At 37.8% G+C, this 16,782-nt stretch overlaps 1 protein-coding gene across 1 annotated transcript; it reads left to right on the forward strand.

Annotated features, from left to right (window-relative positions):
- Positions 1-3,802: 3,802 nt before the first annotated feature.
- Positions 3,803-16,428, forward strand: LOC150081785 (uncharacterized). The gene is made up of 2 exons (XM_090380320.1): positions 3,803-3,883; positions 15,100-16,428. Exon 2 carries the CDS (start codon positions 15,142-15,144, stop codon positions 16,426-16,428), a length of 1,287 nt encoding a protein of 428 aa, XP_090236446.1. The 5' UTR covers positions 3,803-3,883; positions 15,100-15,141.
- The last annotated feature ends 354 nt before the right edge of the window (positions 16,429-16,782 follow it).

The raw sequence follows: 16,782 nt of genomic DNA on the forward strand, positions 1-16,782 counted from the left end.
TATGCATAAAGAAGTTGGCAATAAAATCTTAACTATTGAAAACAGAACGTTTACAAAATGGGTGAAGGTCAAATTCTGTAATTTTATTGCTCGCTTTCTGCAAAAAATAGATATCTTCAACGTAACTGCACAAATACAGTACACTAAATGTAGTTCTTTATAAGAAAAGAATTATAATAAAAGAAATTGTCTGCTTATAAGTCGGAACTGTCACATACGGACAGAGGAGTTTACAAGATGGAAAGAATGCACGAACATCGCCGCATTCAGAAGCCACGTAGCATAAAACGACGGTCAACTCAAACGCGTAATAATACTACGGCGGTTATAATCTTAACGGCTGACAGCATCCAGGTGATTCACAAAAAATAAACATAAAGTAACAATAATATTTATGAAGAATACTAGCACTACCGAGATTCACCATCTTCTTACAGCTTGTGAGTGTACTGGTAGATCGTGAGCTGCGTGAGGAATTTCCAGGCCTCTTCCACCAGGTGTGGGAGGACGTGTTTATATGGACTGTACTACGCTCGACGATCCAAGCTCTGAACTAACATATTCTGTCTCTCCGCATATGGGCACCCTACTGCTAACTTGATCAGACGCGTTGCCCATCTTTAGAATTTTTTTAGAAGCTCGATGCCTTTTTTTTTTTTTTTTTTTTGAGGGGGGGATGGTCCCCATACGCAGTGTTCCAAATACTGTGTTACAGTTGCTTATATAGTGAAATTATAAACACCATCTCTCTAAAAGCAGTCGTTCCCTAAAGCACTGACAGGTCACCATGAGTCCAACTTGTTGCCCATCTGCACTGCATGGAGAACTTCGTGGCTACCTGGTTCGCTAACCCCAAAATCTTTCTTCCTCCACTATTTCTATAATTCAACCTGCTCAAGCGCATAAATTATTTAGGATTATTTCTCAAGTGGAAAACCTTGCTTTTTCAGCATAAAACGTAGCTGCTACTTTCCTAAAGCACATCGAAATTTTGTATAAGAAGGAGCCGTACCAGCACTTATCCCTGAGGAACCCCACTTATAATTCTAGCCCATTCTGATACTATTACTCCCAGGTCTTTGCCTCCTGTCATGTAGCCATCCCGTAATTCATGCACAGAGCTGTCTTGATCCCAATATGTTTCAGCTTATATAATAAGCTCTCGTATGCATCTCTTAAGATGCTAAAAAAAAAAAAAAAAAAAAAAAAACTATGCTACTTTGATGGAATAAACCAAACTTCTATAAAACGAATTTTTTCTCTGCATTCTTAGGTGTCAGCTTCTGTTCTGGTTTCTGCAGCACGTGGTAACTAATATGCACGCTGCCAGATAGCGCTCTTGTACTGCCACAGAAAAATTGCTCAACTCATTGTTAGCTGTGGTAACAGAACATTATTGGCTGCCATAAACACACTACAATAAAATTATAAACTTCAGCCACATTGGGGAAGTACTGGAATATAAAAAGATTTTTTTTTATATATTTATACGACACGTAAACAAGTCCTACTTGTCTCATATTACACTTACTATTAAGACAGCTAAATCAGCAATCGTGGCTTTTCATCATTCCTAAGCTGACTGTCCATTCTTCTGTAAAACACACACACACACCCCACCAAACCTTAGGCATCAACTTTGATTGAAAAGTTCTCACTGTCATATGAATCATTTCATAAAACAATATGCCACCTATAGTGGTAAGTCAAACGTGTTTCTATGCGAAATCCAAAAATCGGTACCAGTCAGTGGTTTCATTTGTGTGTTTAGTTGTTTTTGACCCGTGTGCTACCAGAAAGCATTAATCACCAGGGTGGCTGCTTCCCAATAATCCTACAACTAAACTCGTGCTGTTGGATAAAGCGCATTACCAAAGAAACCAAGTCACCATCCCGTACTTCCAGGAGCCTACTCTGACAAATCCCGCTCCAGAAAAAATAAATAAATAAAATAAATGTTTATGACAAAGGCTTATTCTAACATAGAAGTAGAAGCAAAAATTACACGTAAAGTGATAACCAGATAATTAATTACATAGTACCACACTGCCGGGTAGGAAGCAGCAGAGCATTCCTTCTGGAAGACAGATTTTGCAACTCCTGCAAGTATCGGAAGTCAACTGGATTGTCTGAAAATCTGGCTCAGTTCCAGAGCAAGTTATGCTTGTGAGACAGGAAAGCTGAAGCCGGCAGTGTTTTGGTATAGGGGATGTTTTCCTGGGAATCTGTTGCAGATTCATACCTCATATTCCTAGACCGCACTCTGAATGCTCAAAACTACCTATCCATTGTGGGTGATCCCCTTCATTAATTGTGACTGTCTTCTTGGATGGCACAGGTGTGGTCCAGCATGATAATGCACCCTGCCATGTTGCTGCTATTGAAAGTGGTTCGCTGAACACTTCTTGAACAATACCTGCAACGTGGCAGAGCGCAATATCACTTGTGCTTCCGCCGAATATGAATCCCAAAGAAGATCTCTTGGATTACGTGGATCAACAGATCCGATTTTTGGATCCTCCATAGCAGATCTACGGGAGGCAATCCGGGAGACATGATACTACATATCTCCTGCAACTTTCAGAAGTCTTACAGAGTCCTAGCAGCAAAAAGAAGACATACCCACTATTAGGCAATGATAATATTTTCACTTGACTGTGTGCGTGGAAAAATACAAGTTTAGCATAAGTCGGACGATTACTTGATAATTCATATTAAGTAAAAGTAATTCTTATTCCCTCCACCAGTTTTTCTTCTAAACTTCTTTCTTATTCCCGTGTAGGGCCCAATAGATGGGCTCTAAACAGGAGTAATTCATCGTATAATAGTAGCTCATGATTCTCGATTGGGAATCACGTTGGGGTAGTACTTGAAAATGGGTTAGTGAACACACAGTTCTATAGTCTTGGTACACATGCTGCCCAATATGACCTGAACTAATGAACTACGTAAATAACAATGGCAATACTTATAAAGTCAATGTACTGTTATTTCTGTGCATACAGTATTTACTAATCAATGCTGCCTCCAATTTCTGAGTTATAAGGGCACTCTAAATTAAGTAAAATTTTCATTTAGTTCTAATGTACACTATATTTTGTCTTAGCTAAGGCATGTAATTAGTATTATCTCATTAATTCGCTTTCGTTTATATATAACCAAACTAATCCCAGCTTCCCACAACCAAATATCTCAGATGTACGAGCATCGTACTATCGCCATACCTAATGCACCACTCGGTTATATTTTAGCATTATACTAGTATGATCAATGTGAAGATAAACAAAGAGAATCCAGTTTCTAACAAATGTTCTAGTTTCAAGTTAACTAATGGAGTTCACGGGACATTTGTGCCTTAGTCATTATCTGTCATCAGCCAAGAAAATTGCTGTCGTCTGCCATATATTCCTTTTACGAATGGTTTGCCACAATAACAGCTGAGAAATGGAGGGAAGTAAGCGTCGCGTTTAGTTTCCTATCACTGTCCTGAAAATTAAAGAGTTCAAGGTACTAACAACCGGTTTCCGGTAGTTTTTGGCCAGAATGACGAAACCACTTTCTGTGACGACTGACCTTAAAGAGGCAGAAGACCGATCATGACGATAGTCGCAATGGGTAACGTGACCACAGTTTATCCCTACTCACCATCTAAGAAATAATGCTTGTCTTTCCAAATCACTGGGTCGAGTATTTCCGGTCGAGATAACAACAACACTGAGAAATAGGCTTCTTTCACTCGCCCTATTATTGCATTGCCCAGACGGAAATGGAAAATTGGCTTCCAGTAACGCACGAGATCCCCAAGTGGCTAGTCGTGCTTTCTAAGTTCTAACAACTACTGTTGGTGCAAGAGAGAGAGATGCCGTAGGATCCAGACATCATGGTAAGGAAAAAAGTTGTTTTTTTAATAAGCGATTAATCCAGTTAAAAAGAAAGGCCAATTCATATAAGAACAATCTCCAGTTAATAATGTGTTAATACATTTAATCGATCTGTCATTCAAGAGCAAACTTCTGATGCCAACAGAAAATCTGCATACAACAAAAGAAGCGACAATAAATTTTCACTGTAATCTGTACGCCCAGACCGAGGGGTTTCAACTTCATTGTAGCAGCATGCGGGCTCAATGCCGCAATCAAAAAGTATTGCCGATTGAAATGTATCTTAAATAACTATAGGAATTAATGCGCTAAGAAAACTGCACGTTGGTTTTAAACTTACAATAAACATTTTCACAAAGAAATCGTTAGTTGAGGACTCTTTTTAATGGAATTTTTTAAAACAGTGCAAACTATACTGTATATCAAATAAAACGTTTTAGAACTGCACTATTTAAAAAAAATCCATCGGACCTAAACAACAGAAAATTAGAATAGTCAGGTATTCGGATCATAAAACATGGACAACCCTGGGTTTATAAAGGAAGAGAATATGACATTGTATATTTCGAGCGAAAACTTGTAATTAAAAAATACACATTACCATTGTAATGTACGTAGTATTTTGTAACAGAGCATAATGGATTATTAATGTAGGACACTACTAACTGATGTTTCTAATAATGAACGTTCAGATAACTGGAGGTCTGCTGAAAAACCACGATTTAGCTAGATTCCTCCTGTTGACCACGAAGCTTTAAGAGTCGGCGAGTAGAAAAATAAATCCTTTTTCATATAAACATTCTCCGTATATTCCTGGAAGTTACATAATGCAGTAAAAAAAGGTTTAAGCCGCTTGAGAAGTAACAGTAAGCAATATCTGAATATCAACAGCACATTGGGGAGCTAACAAGGAAACCTTCAGCAACATAATGTTGAAACTCCTCTCCCTTGAAACTTAACACACGGGTAGATAATGTGAATAGAAGGATAATAAGCAAAAAAAAGCTGTAAATACGCGCTGTAAGACACAAAATTCCAAACTTTTCAATGAAAAAATATTGTGCTTCGTTTCCATTCGCTATTAGCCACCACGTATCAAGTACATTTATGCGATGCTCTTCTTTCGCAGTCTTTTGTAAAATATTTGTCTTTGCAGTTATATCGGCAGCTAAATCTTTTGCATAATATGTCCTATTAATAATATCTACCGGGTATAAAGAGGAAGGGGTTTCATCCATGATGCTGCTTAAGATTTCCTTGTAAGACGTGGATTCCATAAACCAGATTTAGCTTAGCGATCATTTCTGAGAATGTTATATTCTAAATTACCCAACAAAACTGTAAGAATAGTTTTCGATGGTCAAAAAATAAATAAAATAGTGTAGAAGCCCGCTTATCCAACTTGATCGTAGTTGGTAGATTAAAGCAGGGGAATCATAAAAAAGTATATACGAATATACCTTAAGAATTTTACATTCACTTACATGTACATTCATTTTGATAAAATCGGTAATTCTCGTCTATTTAGAATGACGAAACGAAGTTTTGCAGCATAGTCCAACCTTTTTTTATAAACATTGCATCGTTCACTGCTGAATCAGCCTGTTGTTCTATATAATGTAAATCTGTATCCACGGAGGTTCTGGAGGCTGCATGAGAAATTTTTGGCCCAGCATTTGATTCAATCTCTTCTTCTTCACATTTAGATCCACATGTACATGCGGTGTATGATTTCTCCACCGTCCATAATCTCATTTTCCAACAAAAGGTGACGATTTATTGGAAAACACTTGAGTCCATTGTATCTTACTTGTAAATTTTTGAGAACCTTCAATTTGCCAGAAATCAGTTAAACTGTGTTCTTCATTATATTCTCTTGTAGTTCAGGATTTCCAAATCTGAACTGAAAAACAATCGCCTCTGTCATATCTTTAGGCATTTTAGAACCCCTTGTTTCACAGCCTGGATCAAGGATGTTACATTCGCAGTTAAAAAAACATTGCCTTTCTGTCCCCTTTTTTAAATTCCTCACAACTGAGATGTGGAGTTGTGCTATCCAGAAAGAGAATAGGCTTTTCAGATTTTCTTCAACTTCTTTACAGAAAGTACGAATTTATGAGTTTGAATAATGCAGAGCCCATCCGTGCTAATTTTTGTAAATAGTAGTAAACTTGTAAAGATGAAAAATTTATATTTCGAAAAGTTCTATGATTAGTTGACTTACCAACAAACAAAAGCGACAATTGATGAGTCCCATTTGCACTGCTGCAGGTGAGCGGCAACCGTGGTTCACTAGCTGCGTTTTTTTTTTTTTTTAAATCCTAGTGCCGTAGGCTTTGTTTTGTTTGTCATTGTGTTTGTAGGTAATATCATTTACACCTGTTTCATCCATTTTGTAGAATTGTTCTCCAACAATCTTTGGATGATGCAGTTTTTACAGCGAGTGACGTTGCTTTCATGAGTACGCTGATTATAATTTCGTGTTGTCGTATGATGGCACTCAAATTTATACAATGTACATGATCCTGATCAGAACATGAAAAAGCTTCTCTAATAACAATTTGAGGACCTACAAACCGGTTTACAACAGCTGTCACTCATTGTGAGAGGCAGCGAATGAGGCATGTACTGCATGAAGTTTGGTTTAAATTACAGGCGTCCAATTAATAGAGGTAAACCTCCTGTAGACATCTAAAGTTTTTTTAAGGGTTCTTATTCTTAATCTTGCATATGGAAATTACTTGCAATTACAGCCTGCTGCCCCCTGCATATGATTTATCTCTCCTAATTGTATAAATTGAATGATTTCCACAATTAAATTGATTTCCGCCGATATCTATGCTATCCACCGAATTGAATATTTTTCACAATCAAATTGCTAATAATCAGTGCTATCGTACACACTCCAAACGAGTGATATAGTGGTTTCACCACTTTGTCACTCGTTTGGAGAGGTCTAGGTTCGATTCCTGTCCTAGGCTAGAATAATTTCTAAAGCACTCTTCAATCGAGGGTAGCTAACCGATCTCAGGCAGAAAGAATTTTCCCATCAGTTTCCGGGTTTTACAGCCCGCACAACATGCAAATCGGCCTGTGAATACAATACACAACATGGTCGAGTCGTTAATGGGACTAAAACTCAACAGCAGCTACATTGGTAATCGAGAATCTGCAAGCGAAATTTTCATTCGTTAAAAATCGAAAATTCAAACGAAAAATTCTAATGATAAAACTTCGGTTGGTTTCAGTTGTGAAAAAACACCATATTTATTTTTAAAAATACCTTGAAAAGGGAAATATTTTTATATATTTTCTTTGTTTTATACAATTTTTTTTTAATTTTTTTGTTCTCACCGGAGCTTTCCCGTTCTTAACAAGCATAATAGCTGAACACAATTCCGCTATTGAGAAGGGCACTTCACTCTCAGAAGATATGTATTCACCATTTAGTTTCAAAACTTCCTTTTGCCAAAAAGAATTCTTCTCATAAGAATCCGATACTATTAAATCAGCCAAGATCTGCTGGACAAATCATGCCCACGTCACGTATCTCGCCGGCCCTCTGCACGAACACTATATGTTATATTACTAAAATTAACTTTATCTGTAATAACCTTATATATGGAGCCCCAAGGATCCCTATTCCCAGCAATCTCCACAAAGGCCCGCCAGGCCAAACATTTGTTTCTTAATTGCGTTAGAGTACTATTTTCTGAGATCAATAACTCTGTTTCAGTTGTTCAATTAATCCGAGAGCGCTGGAAGGTCTTCCTTGAGGCCCTCGTCCTTCTCCTCAGTTCGGACAGAACTGGGTTCCACCATGAAACACTACAATCAGGGCGCCTTTTCTTTCTCATAGATCGATTGCTAGCCTCTTTTAATATAGCAGTCACAACTTCCACCATTCGTGTAGCAGAAGCCGACCGGGCTAGCCGAGTGGGTAAAGTACCTGCCCAGCAACCCAAAGGTCGCGGGTTCGATTCCCGCCTCGGGCTTGGATCAAAGTACTGCAAAAACCTTGGGAGGTGCAATATGGCCACAGAAGCCGATGCGCCAACAACTACCAAATCAAAAAAAAAAAAAAAAAAAAAAGTGTAGCAGAAAAGGATCCCCAATCGACAATCTCACTAATGAATTCTCTTACATATCTTTCAAACACCGCCGAGTTTATAGATTTAACAGCATACCTATCTGTTTCAATCGAAGTCCGGGATTGGCCAACCACACAGTAATCATACGTGATCACTAGAGACCAAAACTCCATGAACCTTCCAGTTAGTTACTTTATAAATGGCGGCATTTGAGCAGAACGTAACATCGATATACGATTCATCTCGAACAGAGGAGAATGACGGCAGCTGCTGCGGATCATTAGTCACGCCCCAGCCCGTGGAAGATAGGACCTCCTCGAGGTCTTGACCTCTCATCGGAGAACCCAGCCCTCAAAGCGTGGAGCGGGCATGTGTATCCGCAGCAACTATTATCGGTTTTCCTCGTAGAAGAATCTCCACTTTTTCCATGTACTCAATATAGGGGTTTACGATGTCACTATATTTAAAATATAGGGACACCAGGTACACCGACCTAGTGGGTGTCATTACCTCACAACACACTCCGTATTCTCCGCACAAGGAGGTGATCATTGTTATCACTAAATTTCTATTGACTACTACTATAGTCGCCATGGGGTTCTCTCCACACTGAACAACACGGTATGTACCCTGGTATCCCCGCACCTTGCCCAAAAATGAGTAAGGCTCCTGAATGAGCATCACATCGTAATGCTTCTCCTCTGCCAGTTTACGAAGTTGAATCGCAACATCTTTAGCCCGCCGTGCATTTATCTGTAAAATCTTAAGGATAAATCCTGACTTGAGCCTACTCATTGTTAGTTTTCTTTATCTCTAAAACACGTTGATAATCAAGGCAGGATTTATCGATAGCGGGATGCTCGGCAATAATGTTCTTCCTCCAACAGTTGATGCATCTGCTCGCCTCCATCCTCAAAGGACACGCCAAATAAGAATGGTCTTTCACAGAATAGTGTCCACAGAAGGTGGCCTTTCACAGAATAGTATCCACAGAAGGCATCATTTCTGCAATATTTAGCCACATGCCCAAATGCCATACATTTGTAACACTGTGACTAACACAATATCCCTGACTCGGTGGGTGTCACAGTCACATAAATCCGATCCCTTCCCTCAATTATCTTATGGCAACAGCCAGGCAACTCTATACTCCGATTAGATACATTTTTATTTTTCACCTTATTAATAGATAACACCATTACTTCACTACACACTTTCTTCTTACTAAAGCCACAGTCTTTAAGATTTCTTAATCATAACTGTTCGAAAGCGCATCCGTAGCCAGGTGGGCAGGAGCAGCAGTGCATAGCACACGCTTCTTGATTAGACCAGGGTTCGAGCCCGTCACCACCAAATACGGAAAGGTCAGGGAATGACCACCGCATATCCCCGGAGCAATATGGCCTTAGTTGCTAATGCTCCTAAAAACCAAACAAACAACTGTTCGATAAAAGGTTACCTTATTCATGTCCTGATTCACATCATATATTAATAACTTTGGATTTAACCTCTTAAGTTTCTCTAACTTTAGACCTAAATCTTGAAATTGCACACAGCTCTCTTTTTTGTTCAAGTCATGTTCAGAATCAGCTTCAATAATTGGCCTCTTATCTCTAACTGCACTCACTTTTTACATCACACAGTATTGGTCTCATAGACTTTAATAACTCCTTCATATCCTCACTATTTTTATATTGAGTACTGTTGGAGGTAACCACAGCCACCTTCGAATGCTTACCACTTCCTTGATCTCTTGAGACAATTGAGGCATATGAATCAACACTTTACCTTATTTAACTGTCATTTCCACTAAACTTTCTTTACCTTCCAATCTTGCCGTTAAAACTTTATATTCGATCTGCAATTCGAACAACGTTATCTCCAGAGTATCCCACAATTCTAAAATTTGCGCCACTGCAACCCCTGGAATGCTGTGCCTCCCCTTCAACAACATTTGTCTCAATTCCATTCTTGCTGATTTCACTTTCCTCATGCCATTAGATCTAGACATGATTCTTCAACATCCTCAGATTCCACATTTTCTCTCGGTCTATGTTGATTAGTCACATTTACACTGTTCTTTATTATTCAGAGGAAGGTCAGTTATAAATTGTTCAGTATCCATATATTCCAACTGAACACAACATTCATTTAAAATCAACTACTTTATTCACTACCCCCCCCCCCGATCTCTTATTTTTAGAGGCCGAATCTTTAACTGACATATCACCAGAAGTTTTCTGAGAAAGCTGATCCAAAGTATCTTGAGTAACAGCTTTAGTAAAAGTCATCTTTGCCGCAGCTGTTGAAACATTTTTATCTATAATTTTTACCTCTTTCTCAGATAATTCTGCTACTGTTGCTTTCAAGTTAGCATCTAAATTATGATCAGAACCCCTAACTCTCTGAGAAATATTGGGCAGAGAGCCAGTGAAACTAAAACTCCTTATTCGCGTAGCCATGTTAGTAAAATATAAATAAAATTATAATAATTATTTACAATTAAAAGAGTTGGAGAGAATCAACAAACTCAAATCTATTTACACTATGTACAGTAAGTTAGTTTAATAAATAAGGGATCTATCCAGCAGATCGATCCGAACTAAAATTAAAAACATTACACACAAGAATATAATATAAGAAAATAAAACTAAATCCCCAGAACTTATTCAAATCGATAAATTACCTATTAATTTGAAAATCCAATATCAAAATATTCCAGAATAATGCTGTACGCTGAAATTACACAAACTAACGATCGCCAACAACCATCAACCAAATGCATTGTCAGCGATTACATGGCAACCATTACACACTGAGATTTTCAAATTTAATTTTCTGAAAATCAAACTGGAATTTCCTCATAAAATTTTCCAAGAATGTATAAAAACACTTCTTAAACTTTCAGAAATACTCGACGGTAATTAAAACTTGAATTAACACAATTTCAAACACAAAATCGACAAGCTGAATACATTCATAACAGCCATACTCTCTTCTGACAGTGAAGACAAGTAGCGGGCATACTAGTACTTGTCAAAGGATAGTCCAGCCACAGAAGATGGAGTATCTGACTTTCCCCAGTTTTTAAGGGAAAAGTTGCATGTTGGAACGTGAGCATGCCAGGGTGGAATGGGCTGCTTTGGTGTTTGGCCAACCTTGTCTACCTTGATTAAGTTCTCGGAGTAACTCTTAGACGCGTAATGAATAGCTGAAACTTTTTTTTAGGGTCAGGGTGAAAGAATTCTACTGAATCGAATAATTTTATCGTAATGAATCACATTATTAGTACTAATCATTCGAATGATAAGAGTATAATCAAATAAACTGAATATTTGCTATAATCGAATGAATCGATTATCGCCTCTACATTATGCCCATCACTTCGTAATTGCACACAATTGCTTTTCAAACATGTGCAACTAGCAAAGATAAATTTAAGGTTTAACGGTAAAAGTGCAGGTTGATAAATTTCCGCAGTCAAAAGTACGAAAGGATTAACAGCACATTACTTGTATTATTATTACTACTGTTTCTTTATTATTATTCAATTTATTAAGCTTGATTTCACCCCTCTTTCGAAACACTCTTTGAGAGCATTTAACTAGAGGATGAGTTTTACATATTTAGGCTAGTAACTAGTTCAAAATCCTAAAGAGGTGCATTGAAACATAAGATTAAACTAAGCTACAAAGTTTATAAAATTCTGAGGTATACAGTACTGTTAAAAATACTGCATCTGTCTGAGCAGCGGTCGCCCATCGTTTGGCCTCCCGTGTGCGCCGCACAAATTGCACCTATTGATGGTGCGCCCCTGGTTGAACCCTTAACTTGTGTTGCCATGCCTCCTGGTGATCCTCTGAGTTTCAGAGCATTACGGCACTGGGACGTGACACAGTCCATGCGATAATATTCAATAGTAACGCTAATCGATCTGATGTTTTCCGGTTTATTTAATGGTTTCTCTTTAAGCTGTTCAAGGTCACTGATTATTTGGCACATTCTAGCTCATTACGCCCTACGTAGGTCTTAATTCGAAGTAGTTGTTTTAAAGAGTTCTTGGGAATATTGTGAGCCAGCCGGTTGTCAAAACTCCATTACGCATATAACTTGTGACATCTTTGCATTAGTTAGTTAATCACGGAATGCACTATACCGACTTCAAATCATTCTCTGTACAACCGGAAACATCCTTGCTTTTGCGATTATTCTCCAAGTATCCAGCAAGTTAACAAAAATAACATTTTTCGTTTCCTTCTGATTTGAAATGCAGCCTGGTGTAACCCGTAGTTTTATAAGATTTTTTTAATTTCACTGCCCCTAAGATTCTTTAAAAAGAAGGTATAAAGGAGGTCGTTTAGTTTCTTAAAGTAAGTAACAGTTCATTAATTGATCTATGTCTCCATATTAGAAACTCTTTAAAATGTTTAGTGTGAAGGTTTGTATTTCCATTTTTATATATAAATACTTTTATTTTGCATCAAGTTATTTGCGTATTTCAACTGGCCTTTTGGCTCATCTGCATGCATAAAACAAAAGAAACATGTTAGGAACTGTTGGACTCAAGAGTGATGGTGCTTTTCAGCAAAGAACGTGGGGGTCATTACGAAATCAATAATCTGTTTCTATTTCTGTACCAGAGGAAACGCCTAAGTGTGATGCGGCAAAAAGTACCTCCAATTTTATTAAACCTGTAACCTGTACTTGCCGAAAATGATTCGATCTAAAAATGAGCGAATCTGACGCAGTACGATATTGATATAAAATATTAGTAATTAAAATGAAATATAGATGAGGAATATGGTCAATCGGCGTATTTTGTCCTAAGCCGATTACAAAAATTTATGATTTCCCAATAACCTTGCAGAATGGCATCATAAAAGTATCAAATAAAATTTCAAAGTTAGTAGGCTGACTGTAGTTCTATAGTAATTCTTGCGATGTTTTAATATAATTGAGATTTTTATCACATTCTTCTAGGATAAGAATTCCATTATTTGTACTGTAATGCTACAGTAAAGATCGTGCGTTCTAGCACTTAAAAAAAAAAAAAAAAAAAATTTAAAAAGGAGCAACACGTTAAGAATTAAAACAGGGAGCCTGGAGGTACTTTTTTTTCACTGCCTTGATACAAAACTTATTTTATATCAGACAGGAAAATATTCTTCACGCTATCCACCAATTCCAAGAGATTTACAGAATTTTCGGCCAGTAAACAACGTTCAAATATTTTAAGGCATTGACAGCCAATGCCAACTGATTATCTTCGATTACTTTCTTGGCCAATTTTATTTATTTAATTTTTATTTTATTTTTTACAATAGTTATTCATGCTCTTGCTTTCTCCAAGAGAAAAATTCTGGGTATTTCGACTACACATAGAATAAGATGTAAATACAATTTGAGCATATTTAATCACAGTTTATTTAATGTTATTTTATTTCTTAGATCACACCTTGCGACAGTTAACGTGATACACCTACAACTCATTTAATACTCACAACTTTGATCCCAAGTAATGTCTTCCTTTGTACATTATTAAGTCACTATATATACACACACACAGGGTGTATTATAACTTGTGGGAACCACTTCAGGAATGGATTTGGGGCCTAAAAACAATAAAAAAGTTCATATAAAATAGGTTCGATTTCGCTTTGTTTAATAGTTACAGCCATTTTTGTGTTCCAGCAATTATCTGCTTATTTACAGGAAATGTTCAAAATAACCACCGTGCGCCTTCAAATTATTCATCATACACCTCCTCACCCGCTCAAAAGTTCCAGCTGTCTTGTCTGTCGGATTTGTTGTTCTGGTGATAATAGGTCTACGGCCATCTCAAATTCGTTTTCTAAATGAACCAGTTTCCGCAAGGCGTTCATGTATTCTCTGAAAGGTCTTCTTATTTAGCACATGACAATTAGGGACGTTTTCTGCATACAGGCGACTTGCCTCGGCTGCATTGCATATAGCAATACCATACATGAGATGCATGTCTGCCATCTCTCATTCTGAATAAGCCTCCATTATCACAGAAATGCCCACTATCAGGATGTTAATAACAAGCTCCAAACGTAGTGCTCTTGACAGGAAAACTACCTGAAATCACTCGAAGAACAGAGCAATATGGCCTTAGTTGCTGATGCTCCTAAAAACCAAATAACAACAACTCGAAGAACACTACAGTATCTAGTTTACACAACTATCAGCGAAGCCTCTATGAGATATCGAGCACTGTTTGTAAACAGTTGAATGGAACCAGCTATGTTAATCAGTTTGTGGAACGAATTCTAGTAACAGAAAAATGGCCGTAACTAGGAAATAAGGCGAAATCAGACCTATTTTTAAATGAACTTTTTTTTTATTGTTTTTAGGCCCTAAAGGTCATCCCTGAAGTGGGTCCCATAAGTTACGATACACCCTGTGTGTATGTGTGTGTGTGTGTGTGTGTATATATACATGTATATCATATAAAATCTCTACTTACGATAACAAAATACTAATAGGGTCTATTAGCAATTTTCAAGTTGGTTTCTATATGGCCACAGCCGGGCGCCGGTAGCATGATGCAAGTGCACCACCTTTGGATTTCGAAGTAATACACAATTTTTAATATTTTCATTAATTTATTGTAATGAAAATTTTGTGAACAAAAGATCTATTTCCACATGCACCATCTCAAAAAATACCCTGCCGGCGCCCATGGTCATAGCCCTACAATAAAAATCTAAATCACATTGACTGATTCATTAGTGACAATTACTATTAAGTGAACTTTAACATTTACTGTTGTTTTAACCAAGGATAATTATATGTTCAGCATACTGAAACATCCAATTCAGTTTAAAATCACCTTGAACCGTAATCATATTTACAAGAAAATGCAACCGAATTTCACCATCACTGTATGTCTGATAAGTGCAGCAGGATCAGTGGGTCAAAACTGACTTAATATAGCACGTTTGCTTTGATTTGACCTTCAACTTGTTAAAAAAAACTGTAGACCTTCTTTCCGAATATGAATATTCGTCAGATATCTATAGATAGTCTAAAATTTTACCAGTGAAATATTAGGAATATTTTGAATTACCCTCAATTAAAAAATCGTTTTTGTCTCTTTCATACAGGTGGAGCAACAATAACCGTCTTCTTCTCCGAATCACCCGGCAATGATCGCTCTTTTCCTGCTCCTTGAGCTTGTGATTACCAGCCTATTTCCTTTCATACAGAGTCAACCACCACAATTGGATCTCGTGAACCCAGTACGTGTTTTATCCTTTCAGTTTCGTGCCAAAAAAGCTAACAATTCAAATGTGTGGGCACCTAATACAGCTGTCGAAGGCGTCGAACAAAAATACAGAAATCCTCAGGGATCCGTACGTTATATTGTCCATTCATCAACCTCTTCACACCGACCAGGAACCATAAAGTTTAACCATACGTTATCTAACACTGTTTCTGGTTATAACAAAATTAAACCCCCGAAATCTAATGGTACTTCACTTCTTTGGTCAAATAAAATATCCTCCGCTCAAGCAAGCAATTCAATAGCACGTCCGGATGCCACAGGAAGTTTTAGCAACCACATGAGCGAGAGGATACCCCCTGCTCAAAAACCCTTTATGCAGAAAAATAAGTATAACCAAGCAGGAATGCCAGTTAAGAGTGGATCCACCACCATCAACAATCATAAGTATCATATCGGAACAGCTATAAACAAAAAGAAGAAACCCGAAAGCAACAAAAACGGAAAACCCGAGTTAAATAACCACAGAGGATCGTTTCGTCCGTGGATCAAAAAGCAGGTAACTGTTCAGTCCAAATTAGTCACTGTACTTGACAAACGTCACTCACTTAGTGGTCAGAAAATAAAGGCTCCTGAAACTGTAAGGTCTGAGTGGATAAAAGTGCTAGATCCCGATCCTAATATTGGTGTTACGGTTATGCATTCCAAATTGTTGGTCCGAAAGAAAAGCGATTCCTCGAACAATAGCAGTTCTGCCTTTATATCTCCATCTCCTACAGCAAATGACCAAGGAAACACTACTTCCGGAAATATTTCTATGCCCACTTTGAGTGTAGCCACCACTGTCTCACCTCCATCCACTTCGCCACCTCGTCCCATAGGCATTCAATCTTCAGGAAGCACGTCTATGTCAACAGGAACACAGTCGTCAGGCAGCGGTAGCTCATCTTCCTCATCGACTGGGACTCAGTCAGCACCTGGTGCAGGAGCTCCCCCTGTGTTGCCTGGAATTGTTCCGCCTCCGATATTACCTGCTCCCCTATTTCCAGGGTTACCAGTTTTTCCTATTGCAAATCCTTTACTGAGACCTTTGGGCCTACAAGCTCTTCATCAATTTCTGAAATCGTCGCTACTTGGAGCGGTTGCTTGTTTTATTCCAAGTGCTGTTGTGGCCCTTGGACTGTCCGCTTTGCCGGAACCAGGTAATTAACTATTTTTTTTTGTTAAAATTATCAAACGAAACTATTACAAATGATGGTGGTGGTGGTATAGGCGCGCGCGCGTGTGTGTTGTGCGTGCGCAAATGCATAGGGTAAAGTGGGCATAAATGTATGACCTGTTTATTTCAAAAATTTGCAATTCAATGTTAGTGAGTCTGTAAATATCTAAGTGTAGAAATTAAGACCTTCAATATCTAGAAATTCACAAAAAATTGGAAGGCAGCGAAGTAATCAAATACAAAAATTGCATTTGGTAAGGATTAAACATTTCTATGTAAAACTGGTAAATTCATAAAATAACAAATTCACCTGTTAAATTCATTATATTATACTGTACGTAAGTA

This window comes from Mastigoproctus giganteus, chromosome 8, assembly GCF_048544385.1.
Source record: "Mastigoproctus giganteus isolate SK-2022 chromosome 8, ASM4854438v1, whole genome shotgun sequence".
NCBI lineage: Eukaryota > Metazoa > Arthropoda > Arachnida > Uropygi > Thelyphonidae > Mastigoproctus > Mastigoproctus giganteus.